Source organism: Endocarpon pusillum (assembly GCF_000464535.1).
Source record: "Endocarpon pusillum Z07020 unplaced genomic scaffold C721943, whole genome shotgun sequence".
Lineage (NCBI taxonomy): Eukaryota > Fungi > Ascomycota > Eurotiomycetes > Verrucariales > Verrucariaceae > Endocarpon > Endocarpon pusillum.
This window is the reverse complement of record NW_006913585.1, coordinates 226,495-240,799: the sequence shown is the minus strand read 5'-3', so window position 1 is coordinate 240,799 and position 14,305 is coordinate 226,495. Positions and strand designations below refer to the sequence as shown.

The 14,305-nt window shown below is 50.4% G+C and overlaps 4 protein-coding genes across 4 annotated transcripts in view; 2 read left to right on the top strand and 2 right to left on the bottom strand.

The window, feature by feature from the left end:
• Positions 1-1,496, bottom strand: part of EPUS_01578 (uncharacterized protein) — a gene marked incomplete at both ends in the record, with an annotated part of 1,957 nt that extends 461 nt beyond the window's left edge. Inside the window, one exon of the mRNA XM_007788716.1 lies at positions 21-1,496. Within this exon, the coding sequence (XP_007786906.1) occupies positions 21-1,496 (1,476 nt within the window). The remainder of the gene's footprint in view (positions 1-20) is intronic.
• Positions 1,497-2,003: 507 nt separating this feature from the next.
• Positions 2,004-4,430, top strand: EPUS_01577 (uncharacterized protein; the record flags this gene model as incomplete). Its single annotated transcript, XM_007788715.1, has 1 exon — positions 2,004-4,430. One exon carries the CDS (start codon positions 2,004-2,006, stop codon positions 4,428-4,430), a length of 2,427 nt encoding a protein of 808 aa, XP_007786905.1.
• A 1,092-nt stretch (positions 4,431-5,522) lies between these two features.
• Positions 5,523-6,993, bottom strand: EPUS_01576 (uncharacterized protein; the record flags this gene model as incomplete). Its single annotated transcript, XM_007788714.1, has 5 exons — positions 5,523-5,947; positions 5,994-6,321; positions 6,370-6,498; positions 6,552-6,624; positions 6,683-6,993. The coding sequence occupies 5 exons, from the start codon at positions 6,991-6,993 to the stop codon at positions 5,523-5,525; spliced, it is 1,266 nt and encodes a 421-aa protein (XP_007786904.1).
• A 1,208-nt stretch (positions 6,994-8,201) lies between these two features.
• On the top strand, positions 8,202-13,651 carry EPUS_01575 (uncharacterized protein; the record flags this gene model as incomplete). Its single annotated transcript, XM_007788713.1, has 7 exons — positions 8,202-8,372; positions 8,425-8,591; positions 8,647-10,537; positions 11,195-11,380; positions 11,429-11,460; positions 11,515-13,282; positions 13,334-13,651. 7 exons carry the CDS (start codon positions 8,202-8,204, stop codon positions 13,649-13,651), a joined length of 4,533 nt encoding a protein of 1,510 aa, XP_007786903.1.
• Positions 13,652-14,305: the final 654 nt, after the last annotated feature.

Here is a 14,305-nt window from a genome sequence, read left to right as displayed (position 1 = left end):
CAGGTGTCGAGGCGGGCGACGTGGGTGGGGGAGCTGGTGAGGTGGCGGGAGAGGTCGGGGGAGGAGCGGATGGAGCGCTCAACGATGGCGTAGCTGTTGGAGAGAAAGCAGCCCTGGAGGGATTTGCTGCGGTGGAAGGCTTTGGCGCGGGTTTCCAGGTTGGCGAGAAGGGTATCGAGAAAGTCAGTGAGGTAATTGGATACGAGAGTTGTGGAGTCAATGGCGGACGGGGTAGTGGTTGGCTCGAGGGTGGGGGTCAAGGCTATGCGCCACTTGCCATCGCCAATGGAGGAGAGAATGGCTTGGAGAGGTTGAGAGTAGACAGATAGGGTGGAGATGCGTTGCATTGTTTCGGAGACCAGGGGAACGGTATTACCATCGTTGGGCAGAACAGCAACGGCGGATGCCTTTTGGCGGGTCTGCTCAAGAAGTTCAGAAACCGACGATCGGGCGGTCTCTCTTATTGGACGAAGAGCATCAGAAAATTGGGATTTAAGTCTAGCGCCAGTGCGTGTCTCGAGGCGGTAGGAAATGGGCGTGACTAGGTCGATAATCTCGAACGCGAGGAAGCAGTCGGTCAAAATCCGTGATTTGATGAACGTATTTAGCTCCATCAGTGTATTCGCAAATACTGCCATGGCATTTTGGCAAGTCGCTTCTATCGCTTGCCCTACTTCGCTGGTCGGGAAGATTTTGGAGACATTGTCAGCTTCTGCAGTAATCATTCCTTCCAGACCGTTCGCATATGCTCCGATACCGCTTGTGCCTTCTCTGTAGATGCCAGCATCCTGGCCTCTTTTAGTGGAGGTGTTGATCGATGCCGTAGCCAAGTTTTGCAGACTATTGCTAAGATACGGTCCTCTGATCTCTGCATAAACCCGTATTGCCGGGTTTTCGTCGCGCTTAGCAGAACGTGATGATTTCGTATAGGCAGATGTGATTGCAGCAGCAGTTGGCTTGAGCTGAGAGAGTTCTTGATCCGGAATGGTTGGGAACTCCAGGCCCTTGGTGATATAGTGTAAAGGCTCCACGGGTTGCGCATCTTGCTGCAACGCTTGTCGAAAAAGATCCTGAAGCTGGCTACTTCCAGAAGCAAGCAGCTTGTTGAAATCAGCAATGGCTTGCTGATTGGATCTCAAGTTGGAGCTTGTTAAATCTGTCAATGCATGATCCACTCGCTGTAAGGCCCCTAGATACTGCTGAAGGCCAGCGGTTGCAGGACCAGCACGGATCACACCCTCTTCTCGCCCCTTTGCATCTAGCGGTTGACGAAGTCGTTCAATAGCCTCACTGACACGGAGGATATTCGTGTTCGTGATTTGCAGCTGCTGCGTGTTACTGTATATAGGTCCGATGGCTTCTTTGACGACTTGGCCGCTGGTATCGAGGCGGACGATGGAACCTTGGATCTTCTTTGTAAGGAGATTGAGCTTGGTGAGATTAGCGTTTAGAACTTCCACTTCAGCCTCCTCTTCTCTGTGTGCCTGCGCGACCATGATGGAGAGGTAAGATCATAGAGACAATCCACTATAACATCATAGTTCATAGCGCTCAGTCCAACAGGGAACAACAGAGTCTAGCGACCCATCAACTCTGGCGGTGCTTCAGGTTCCGCATACCGATGTTCACCAGATATAAATACCGGAATGATTTACTCGTCATATCATATCGTGAGGGTAGGTCTGAGAGAATTGGAGAATTGGACGAGTTGAGTTGCATGGACGACGCCAAGATCGTTGGTTGTGTGGTCTTACCCTTTTGTGGGCTAGCTCCACACAGCACCCAAGTTATGCTGAAGTTGGTCACTGGCGGGCCCCTTGCTGATCTGGACAAGGATGAACAGTAGCGCGTCATTGCATGGGATTTTTGACGGAATTTCAACGGTCGCGTTGGGAAACCTGATCAGAGGCCTATGATGGAGGTTTGCGTTTCGCCGCCACCTGCGTTCAGCATTACTTCTATATGTTTGCATGCTGACACTTCCTGCAGCGCCTTGATGTACCATGTGCGCTGCAAGAACAATTCTCTCCCAACGCAGCATTCGCTATTCCATTTTTGGTGCCGCAGCCAGCATTGGCCTTCATCGCCATGTATACAGAAGCCAACCTACATCAAATGACAGTCCAGTCGCTGCTCAGTGGCCACGAGACCATGGTCTTGTTCCGCAGCGTCGTCATACTATCGCACAGCAATCGCTAGGCCACCCTGCCAACCATAACAATGCTGTTGCAGACCCAGTCACTGAAAAAGACGAGCCTGAAACTCATACTCCTGCCTTCGAAAACGACGACGAATCTGCCTGGGCGAGCTTCTCAAACGACTTCAAGGTCTTCCGAGAGACTTTGGCAGGACTTGACTGGGGAAATGTGGGAAACAAGATTACCGATTTCATTCTGCCTACCTGGGCTCGTCTTCTACCAGACCAAGTAAGGAAATTACAATTTGAACTCTCCATGGAGCCCGGCACCTTGGCACACGAAATATGGCAAGAAGCAGCAGATGCGGATATCAATCCAGAAATCATGTGGGACGCTTCGGTCCGAATTTCGAACAATCTTTGCGAAGACGAGCTGAGGTTTCAGAACAAGCGAAGAGAACGTTTGGTGCCAGCATTAGCCAGGTACCTGAACATCAACGAGAAAGATATCGACCCTGAAGATGTGCCGACAATTGCGCTCTGCGGGTCAGGAGGTGGACTTCGTGCGCTTGTGGCAGGCACTGGATCGTATCTCTCGGCGCAAGAAGACGGTCTCTTCGACTGTGCCACTTACACTGCAGGTGTGAGCGGGAGCTGCTGGTTACAGACCCTCTATCATACTAGCATGGGCAAGCAGAATTTCCACAAGATATGTCGCCACCTAAAGAACAGGATTGGCCTGCATATCGCATTTCCTCCTGCAGCATTCAAGCTTGTTTCTAGCGCGCCAACCAATAAACACCTCCTTAGCGGATTCATCGAGAAGCTGAAGGGCGATCCGGGCGCAGCCTTTGGACTGGTCGATATCTATGGACTTCTCCTTGCTGCTCGATTTTTGGTCCCCAAAGGCGAATTGGGAGTTTCCGAACGGGATTTGAAGTTATCGAATCAGCGCGCACACTTGGCAGACGGGGCACATCCAATGCCTATCTATACGGCTGTCAGACATGAGATACCGGTAGAGCAGGCAAAAGCCCAGGTCGAAGCGGCTGATGACCAACCAACCACAAAAGAGGCAATCAAGGAGACAGCTCAGCAAGAAGCATGGTTTCAATGGTTCGAATTCACGCCCTACGAGGTATTTTGCGAAGAATTCTGCGCTGGCATTCCTACTTGGGCACTTGGACGCCCCTTCAAGAACGGCCATAATGAAACCTTGGACAGTGGTTTTGGCCTGCCCGAGATACGTATCCCTCTCATGCTGGGTATATGGGGCAGCGCCTTCTGCGCGACGCTCTCACACTACTACAAAGAGATCAAGCCTGCACTGGTTGGCTTAGCCGGCTTCAGTGGCCTCGACAACCTTTTGGAGGGAAAGAATGAAGATCTTGTCAAAATCCATCCGATTGACCCTGCATCCATTCCCAACTTCGTCTGCGGCATGGAAAACCAGCTTCCACCTTCCTGCCCGGCGTCAGTCTTCAAAACTGACCACATCCAACTCATGGATGCAGGCATGTCGAACAACCTCCCGATTTATCCACTCCTCCGACCCGGCCGGAATGTTGACATCCTTGTAGCCTTTGACGCGTCAGCCGACATCAAGAAAGAAAACTGGCTCTCCGTCGTCGACGGCTACGCCCGCCAACGCGATATCAAAGGTTGGCCTCTCGGCGCCGGCTGGCCCAAGGCATCCATAGAACCCGCCGAAGCCGCTCTCGTCTTGGATGAAGCCCAAGCAACCACCACCCAAGAAGCCGTCACCAAAGTCGCCGAAGCGCGTGAATCCCAGCGCCAAACCTCCAACGCCACCTCCGAAGCTGTCAGCAAAGGCACCCCTACCAACCCTTCATCTCCCGATCTAGGCTACTGCACCGTCTGGGTCGGCAGCAAATCCGAACGCATTGCCACTACCTCACCCACCGACCTCCCCTCCTCCAAACGACTCGACCCCACCGCTCCCGATTCTGAAACGAATTTCCACCTCATGCACCCCTCTGCCGGCCTCACTCTAGTTTACTTCCCCTTCCTCCCCAACGAAGCCAGAGTCCCAGGCGTGGATCCTGACACCTCAGATTTCATGTCCACGTGGAATTTTGTATATACACCTGAGCAGATCGACCAGGTGATGGCACTGGCGAAGGCGAATTTTGAAGAAGGGAAGGAACAGACCAGGAGGTGTGTGCGGGCGGTTTATGAGCGGAAGAGGAACATACGGCTGGAGAGGCAGGGGAGAGAGAGGGAAAGGAAGGTTGCGAAGTGGTTGAGGCAGGGTGGCGATCATTTTGCTTGATGTGCATTATGAGATAGAAGCCTCCGGTGGGGTTGTTCTAGCGGGAGAGTTGGGGTGTCGTTTTGTTTTCTCTTTTGGTTCGAAGCATTAGCTTCGTAGAAGTAGAAAGGGGCAGGGGATTGTTTAGAGCTCTTGTTCATGATTACTTACGTTCCATATTACTCAAAATGTAAATGCATGTGCTGAGAAGCACAACGACAACACTTCGAACTTAAGAAAAGATTCCCAACTCCAACCAATAGGCCCTCTACCTCACGGAGAACGAAACACCTGCTAATGATCGACTCCATAGCCATGATGCGACAGAATTATCTCCGTAATGGTAGATTAATGTGATATTATCCATCCACCCTCCCTACCTCCTGGCTCTAAGTAAGTAACGTTGAATCTATCCCATCCTCTCCTCTCCCCACCCATCCATCCCGTGTATCCTTTTTCCCTTGGGCGCCTACTCCCCATTCTCTGTTCCCCTCCCCTCCCCCTCCCCCGCCGGCAATTCCACGACATAGAGATCCCGATCCGCTACGTCCCCTGCTGCGAGCCAGAACCCTTTCCATCACAACAAAAGCTTCCGTATCGTTGGTTTGCTAGCAGCATCTTCGAGCGTGTGGTATGGTATGGTGGGTTATTGCACGCGCTTCAGAGCAAGCTTCGCCTCCGGTCTGCATGGACCGCCCCGCCGAGTCGAGCAAAGGGGACATGTGATTGCGCTATGGGGTGGTAAGAACGCGCGAGCTGAGGGGTTCGAAGGCTCGCTCTCTCCGGGAAAGAGGAAGGGGGGCTCGGCGGTCTTTTTGTGTGCGGGATCTTGGATGGAGCGGGTGTTTTACGACTCTGCTGCCAGGTGGTCGGGGGGTCCTCATGCGTATTGGGTGGGTTCGGGGGAGCTGAAGGGAATCATGGACTGGATCTGGATTTGCATGCCGTATGTCTGCATTTGGGAGTCTATATTGGAATTGGGACTCCGACTCCGGGCTTGTTTTGCTTCCTACCTACCTACCTAGACGCCGGACGCTATGTAAGAGTTGGGGTATCGTTTGCATGAGAGAATCCTTGTTTTTTCATTTCAAAAGGCCATATACATGCCAGTGCTCATCTCCTCCGCTCATCCTCCACCTCGATCTCTTCCTCTTCGATCGGCTTGAAGTATTCTGCGACGATCTCTTTCTCGGCTTGTTCGCGTTCGGGGTTCAGCATGAAGCGGACTGTTCCGTCTCGGCCTCGTTCGCCGACTCTTCCTCGCGTGTTGTTGCCGTTGGCAATGCCGCCGGGTGTGGAAGGAGATGCAGTGTTAGAGGGCTCTTTGGGGGAGATTTTGGTACCGTTGGATGCCTTGGTGGCACCGTTGGTCATGCTCTGGTGGTCTTTCCATTCGGTGAATCGTGGTAGGCTTTTAGCGTCCATTTCTTGGTTTAGAGGTATGCGCACCTCAAGAAAGATGTCGACCGGGAAGTCTGGTCCGATTGTGGTGTTGTTTCTATAATGTGTGTAGAGCTCCAGAAGGTCGAGCAGCGTTTCTATCGACATTAGATATGTTGATCGAGGAGGTCTTGAGAGACGTACCCATCACCATTGCTCGAGATGTCTGCCAGATCTCATAGTCTTTGCCTGACTCGATGGCGTCATTGTGGACATTCAGAAGACGGCCCGCCAACTCGAGGCACGCAAAGGCAAGTGCTGCGGTGGTCTGCTTAAGCGGAGCAAATGTCCGATAAACATCTAGCGAGACTTTATACGCAGTCCTGGCCAGCTCGGAATGTCTTTCGATCCCGTAGTGTTTTGCAAGCTTGATGACGAGTTGCTGTGGATGGCGGTTCCGGAAGTCAAAGCTCGAGGCCTCCAACATGAGCCTTTCCAGCCCAATTATGGCTCGGGAATGAATCTCGAATATCTGTACTTGATATGAGCCAAATATGAATAAAGTTACTGATAGCATTACCGTATCATCTGGGGATAGATGCTCGTTGACCGGAAGTCTGAGGTTGTGAGCAGCACAGATGATGTCCCGGGACTTCTTCAACGTGTCCTCGATCTTGCACGCCGTGAAAAGTGCAGCAGCAGCGGCATCCTGTATCGCCATCAGTCATTGGAGTAGCAGCATGCTTCTCTGCACCAACTCACGACATAGCTGTATTCTGTGTCTGCATGCAGGAGCCGAAACTTGTGATAGTAGACAACAGCAGTATCGAAAGTCCTGACAGGGCTAAAAATGTCAAATCCTGGACAGACAAGACCTCTATGCAATACCTTACAGGCGAAGTGACTTCCTGACGCTATCAATCCACTGCACTCCTGAAAGTCGAAGTTGATCTTCTCTTGCTGGAGCGACACCGGTCAATCTGATGCATTCCTGGATGGTATGCTCGAAAATATATGGCTTGGCGACTTGGATGAATGATGGAAGTGGTCCAGCACGGTCCGGATCGATATCTGAGTCTCTTACTGGAGCCATCTTCTTGGATATATGACTTCCATCGAGGGGAGGTATGAAATTGAGACTTGTCGGTGGGAAGAGAAGGTGATCATAATCGTTGCTCCACACAAGATGCTCGGATGGGTTCATGGTTCCGCCGGAGGCCGTAGTTATTTACTGCCTCTTCCGACTTCCAGCCCCTTTTCCCAGAGTCTTCGAGACTGTACAGAGTACCCGGTACAGATATTTACGGTGAAAAGTCGAACCACGTTGAGAGCAAGAATTTTTCATATCCTTTTGCGTCTTCTGTTATATTGCTTTTCACACTTTAGAATCCCAGGAAATTGGCAAACACTGTCTTGCGTGAGGAGTGTTCCTTCCATTATTTGCATTGGCGTACGGCACACCTGCTTGCTACTATCTAGTTCATAAGGCGTACGATGTGCTTCTCAGTCACGAAGGGGCAAAGCTGCACGGAGAATGCGATCCAAATCGACCTCACACATCCAGCCTATACACGGTTGGCTTACGACAGGATCAGCAACTCACTTATCCTAGTATAGCCCAGGAGCTCTACGTTGGAGTTCCTACCGAGTGTCAACAAAACCCACTTGTCAGCATGAAAGATCAGGTACAGAGAAGGGTCCATATGCGCAGAATGCCCGGAAGGAGAGTGTTCTCTCGTTCGATCTGAGACGTGGTTGCGGGCCACTGACGTGACCGACTCCATCTCTTGTACCAGCTATTTGCCTTCCAGATGTCCACCATACAGTCATGTAATACTTGTATCCCTTTCTAAATATTGACGGCAGCAATCACCCACCAACCTGAAGATGCGGCAAGCTCCGGTCTACGATTCCCTTTCAGACTTCGGCAACGAGTACATGGAACGTCTGATTTCTCCCTTTGAGCAGGTAGACGTAGCCTTTATCTGTTGCTGACTGCACATTGCACACCATCCGTTTCCTACGCAGTCTTAAGACTTTTCCTTCTACGCAACCTTTCTAGTCCGCTTCTTGTCATAGGTTCGCTTTCTTTAGTAAGCCGTCAGTCTGGTTGCTCCTTCTATACCCAACTTCACTCACACAGCAACCATGGGAACCCTACCTGCCAAAGGATAATCATATGGATACCTTACCTAGGACGAGGGTTCGGCTCACTTTGGGAGCTGGACAAGAGAGATGCACAGGTATTCAAGACTTTTTGCTGCATTCAAAACTACGAGCTACTTCCATTACCTTCCCGTGTGTCTTTCGATTCTGATTTCGGTGAGGTAGGCTTTCAAGTCTGAGTACTTCTTCACCTGTGGATCTCAACCAGAGCATCCACTCTCATTAAATCGTCCTCATCTAAATCATATGCAGACCCAGATACCAACCAGCCACAGACCTCAACTCATTCCTGCATGGTGGTCTGGACGCAGTCTCGCGTTTTCACCTGACCGAAAGGCCTCCAAGACTGTTTTCGCAGCCATGAGTCGGTGGGAACATGGCATACCACCAGCAAGTCAGCCATGGGCTAATAAAGACGTGAGTGTCGGATCCAGTTGGACGATTGTACATTTTCCTTACACTCCTGCAGATCATCTACGTGTCGATTCTTGGGCCGGTAATGCTCGCTGCCTTTCTCGAGTGGTTTCTGTGGCTTGCTGCTTTCTGCTACTGTCTTGGCAAGGCGTATACGAAATCGCAACATTGGTCAGAAAAAGTTCTGGCTGTGATCATGATCGTTTCCTTTATAGCGATGAGGTAGGTCACCTGAGGATGAGCTTTCATCCCCTTAGCTGGGCTGATGCCCTTGCAGAGGCATATTTCTCCCAGTTATGGTCGTGACTCTTCCTCTACCCGCGGTAATCACGCAGTATTTCCCTGAGACCATGGTCCAGTTCCTGCAATGGTTCGCTTTCTGGACATTCGCCCTGCTGCTGATTGTACCATGGTTATTTTGTGTTTACCGTCTAGCAACAAGTTCTTTAGGCCGCACTCGCCAGATCAAATACCTTCTCAACGAGCAAATCGCACCCAAGACCGTCGTTGTCATGCCCGTTTACAAGGAAAACCCCGAAGTCCTCCTCACTGCAATCAATTCGGTCGTCAGCTGCGATTATCCGGCGTCTTGCATCCACGTCTTTCTTTCCTTTGACGGCGACGAAGTTGACGAGCTCTACCTCGCGACGATAGACAAACTTGGCATACCGGTAACGTTGAAGGAGTTTCCACCATCTATTGATGTATCGTATAACGGAGCACGAATCACGGTCTCGCGTTTTCCTCATGGTGGGAAAAGGAAGTGTCAGAAGGCAACATTTCAGCTCATCGACAAGATATATGAGAAATACCTGCAGCGCAAGGACGACCTTTTCATCCTCTTTATCGACTCAGACTGCATCCTTGACAAAGTCTGCGTCCAGAACTTCATGTATGAAATGGAGCTAAAACCAGGGAGCAAGAGGAACATGCTTGCTATGACTGGGGTTATCACATCAACCACTGAAAAGCAGTCCCTGATCACACTTCTTCAGGACATGGAATACATACATGGCCAATTGTTCGAACGTTCTGTCGAGTCTGGCTGCGGTTCAGTCACCTGTTTACCAGGAGCACTCACGATCCTTCGCTTCTCGGGATTCAGGAAAATGGCCAAATACTACTTCGCCCCCAAGGCTGAGCAGTGCGACGATTTATTCGACTATGGCAAATGTCATCTCGGTGAAGACCGTTGGTTGACCCATTTGTTCATGGTTGCGGCAAAAGAACGATACCAGATTCAGATGTGTACAAGCGCGTTTTGCAAGACCGAAGCAGTACAAACCTTCATATCTCTGCTCAAACAACGTCGACGATGGTTTCTTGGTTTCATTACCAACGAAGTCTGTATGTTGACAGATGTGCGGCTGTGGAAGAGATATCCCTTGCTGTGTCTGGTTCGTTTCATGCAGAATACCATCAGAACCACGGCGTTGCTGTTCTTCATCATGGTCATATCCATCATCACTACATCGAACAGGATCCAGAACCTACCTGTTGGTTTCATTGCAGTATCGCTTGGGCTGAACTATTTGCTGATGTTGTATTTTGGAGCCAAAATTCGTCGCTACAAAGCCTGGTTATATCCTATCATGTTTATCCTAAATCCTTTCTTCAACTGGATATACATGGTGTATGGTATCTTCACTGCAGGTCAACGGACCTGGGGTGGGCCTCGAGCAGATGCTGGTGCAGCTGACTCCCAGACGACACCGCAACAAGCTATCGAAATCGCCGAGGCAACAGGAGATGAATTGAATGTGATACCTGAGACCTTCAAACCGGCGATCGAGGCCAGGCATCCAGGTCGGCCTAAAGCCACTGCTCTGCAACCCTCAGCGGCGCTGGAAGAGGTGTTTGTTTCATTAGAAAAGCCGTCCGAGGAATGGTACAACCACCCAGAAGGCTCACAAATCTCTATGCCAGAGCTTGCGCATAATCCGCAACATGCAAGACGTCTCAGACCAGTCTCTTTTGACTCTGCAGGATCCTCGGACTATTCAATCACAATGCCTCGTCGTCTAGCAAGCATGCTTGAAGAAGAAGGAAGACACAACAGAAGAAGTGATGAGTCAAATGGGCGCAATTCAACAAACGAAGGATCAAGCCGGAGAGATACCTTGAGACATTCTAGTGAGCGTGGCCTGCTACAAGCACCTGAAAATATTGTATGATGAACTCGTCTTGATCTATGGAGAGCGAAGAGCGCCTTGCGATATGGTAAGTCTTATGACAGTAGCTGAAAGAGCATCTGGGAAGAGTTGTGAAGAGAGCTCTAGGCACATGTAGGACATGATCAACTAGAAGTGGGCCCTGCAGCTCCGTGGATATCGCTATGCTGGGGTGGTGGGAAGGTCAGAGCAGATTTGTTGCAATACAGGACTAGATGAGACCCGGTTTGCAAGTCACCTGCACACAACATCTAGCAGCCGGAGAGGCAATTGACAACGGGATGGTGTCTGCATGGACGACTGTTATGTGTATCTGGTGCTGAGCACCGAGTACTATGGAATGACTGGGCTTGGCAGGGCAAAGAACTGTCACTGCACTGCGGTACACTGCACTTACAGTACTACGTAGTACGTACTGCAATCACTGCACTCACTGCGTGCAGTCTTATAGGCTAGGTAGCAAGTGACTGTTAGCGCAAGGCAATCCCACGGAAGTTAAGTTGTGACGGCGGCTGGTGCCCGGTGAGGCGGACTTGTTACTTTCTAGAACCTATAAGAAACTTCCATGCTCCAAGGCTCAATTTTTGGTTTGCTCATTTTGACCACCCCTATCAACAACGTGTACTTGACCTCAACTTTACGCTCACAAGGCAGCATACTCGAAACTACTCTCCTTTGCCACACACCACAACATTCTTCAACCGCGATCGTGCCGGCCGGCCTCACGTCGAACCATTCTACACAGTCTCGATCACCGCAGTCGCAATGAGCGTCGTGGGTATAGATCTGGGTGCGCAAAGCACCAAAATTGGTGTTGCGCGGAACAAGGGCATAGATATCGTGAGTTGATTGCGTATATTGATATTGCTTTGATGCTGATAATCACAGATAACAAATGAAGTGTCCAATCGCCAAACCCCGTAAGCTCGACTCCCTTCCTCAATGCACTTACGCAGCTGACTCTAGCATATTAGATCTCTTGTTGGCTTCGGGCCCAAGAGCAGATACCTTGGGGAAGCAGCGAAAACACAGGAAATCTCAAACCTCAAAAACACCGTCGGATCTCTGAAGCGCCTTGTTGGTAGAACACTCAACGACCCAGACACGCAGAGTGAGCAAGATTATGTTACGGCACCTCTGATCGATCTCAATGGCCAGGTTGGAGTAGAAGTGTCGTACCTGGGCAAGAAGGAACAATTTACCGCAGTCCAACTCCTTGCTATGTTCTTGAGCAAGATCAAAGTCACTGCAGGCGCGGAGCTCAAGTTACCCGTTTCAGATGTCGTGATCAGCTGCCCTCCGTGGTTTACCGACATCCAGAGGCGAGCTATGCTGGATGCAGCTGAAATTGCTGGACTGAAACTTCTTCGACTGATCAACGACACCACTGCGATTGCTCTTGGTTACGGTATCACAAAGTCTGATCTACCGGAGGGAGATCAGAAGCCACGACGCGTGGCCTTCGTTGATATTGGTCACAGTGATTACACATGTTCCATCGTTGAGTTCAAAAAGGGCGAGCTGGCAGTCAAATCAACCACCTATGACCGACATTTTGGCGGGCGTAATTTCGACAAAGCTTTGGTGGACCATTTTGCCGCAGAGTTCAAGAACAATTACAAGATCGACATCAAAACGAACCCAAAGGCGTTGACGAGAGTTGCAACTGCGGCCGAGAAACTAAAGAAGATCCTGTCCGCAAATGCCTCGGCGCCTCTCAACATCGAGTCTTTGATGGACGACAAAGACGTCCGAGCATTCTTGAAGCGTGAAGAATTGGAGGAGCTCGTTAAGCCTTTGCTTGACAGAGCGACTGTACCACTCGAACAGGCTCTGGCAGAGGCTAAACTTAAAGTTGAAGATATCGATGCGGTAGAAATGGTTGGAGGCTGTACACGTGTTCCATCCTTGAAAGACAGGATCAGCAAGTTCTTTGGCAAGAGCTTGTCTTTCACATTGAACCAAGATGAAGCCATTGCGAGAGGATGCGCTTTCAGCTGCGCCATTCTCTCTCCCGTCTTCCGTGTCCGCGATTTCTCAGTGCACGATATTGTCAGCTATCCCATCGAGTTTACTTGGGAGCAATCACCCGATATCCCAGATGAGGACACTAGCCTTACTGTCTTCAACAAAGGCAATGTTATGCCTTCCACCAAGATCCTTACATTCTATCGAAAGCAGCCCTTCGACCTTGAGGCCAGATATGCCAAGCCAGAAATTTTACCAGGCAAGATGAACCCATGGATTGGCCGATTCTCTGTGAAAGGGGTGAAAGCTGATTCAAAAGATGACTTCATGATCTGCAAGCTCAAAGCAAGGCTGAACTTACATGGTGTTCTCAATGTCGAGTCGGGTTACTACGTCGAGGACGTGGAGATTGAAGAGCCCATCCCCGAAGAAAAGGATAGCGAGAAGAAGAAAGATGGTGACGCCATGGACACAGATGCCAATGGCAGTGCAGAGCCTAAACCTAAGATGCGCAAGATCAAGAAGCAAGTCCGGAAAGGAGATCTACCACTCGCTGCTGGGACAGCTTCTCTTGATCAATCCACAAAGGATGCGTTGATGGAAAAGGAGAACTCAATGTTCATGGAAGACAAGCTAGTTGCGGATACAGAAGACAAGAAGAACGAGCTTGAATCATTCATTTACGAGTTGAGAGGCAAGATCGACGATCAATACTCCGAATTTGCCAGTGACGAGGAGAAGGAGAAGGTCCGGTCGAAACTCGAGCAAAGCGAAGTAAGACACATCTGCCACAAATCATTCACAGTATGACTAACATATTTCTAGGACTGGCTCTACGAAGACGGTGAAGACGCCACCAAAGCTGCCTACATCGCTAAGATGGATGAAATTCGGTTCGTCGCCGGCCCCATTATTCAGCGTTACCAAGACAAGATTGAGGCCGAACGACAGGCCATCCTCAAAGCACAAGAGGAAGCCGCGGCGAAGAAACGCGCTGAAGCTGAGGCCAAGAAGGCGGCCGAGGACGCCAAGAAGGCTGCTGCCGAGCCAAAGAAGCAGCCTGAGGATACGGAGATGAAGGATGCAGACGGTGAGGCGGTCAAGCCAGACAGTGTGGAGGAGCCGGTGGATGAGAAGAAGTGAGAGGGAGTTGCTACCAGATTCGTGGTCCCAGAAACGAATTCGATGAGAACGGGAGGGATATGCATAGCGGGGGTGATGGCGCGATCAGGGAGAGTGGATTGCTTGTGTATGTCTGTCTCCGCTTAGAGGTGAGCTCATCTTGATAGGTCGACGGCGCGAAAATAGAACGCTTTGATGATAGAATACGGAGCCAGCAATGTGAACATGGAATATCCAAAATGCAGTAGGGTGTATTTATGTGACCCCTTTCCTTTTCGCCTAGTTATGTTGAAGCATGGTTGCTCATCCTGGATTAACAACGCTTACCCAGAGAGGCATCCCCATTTCCCAATGCGGAATCCAAAATCCACCGCTGTTGCCATGCCACCTTGTTCCCCTGAGTCTTTTGCCCCCTACAACCTATAAGGAGTCGAACGATTCGGGCCTCGCTCGCTCTTTCCTTTTCCTTACCTCTGGAAGTAGAGATCAGGAACTGATGATAGTGACTGAGCGGTGTATTTATTTCTTCTATCATTATTAGTAGTGTTGTACGCTACTCCTAAACATCCATCACCCCAAACTGACTTCCTCACCACTTTATGTCGGTCCATCCGCCCTCAGCCCAAAACACGCCCGACCAATGCAATCCTCCATCGCCATGGGCCATCAACCATG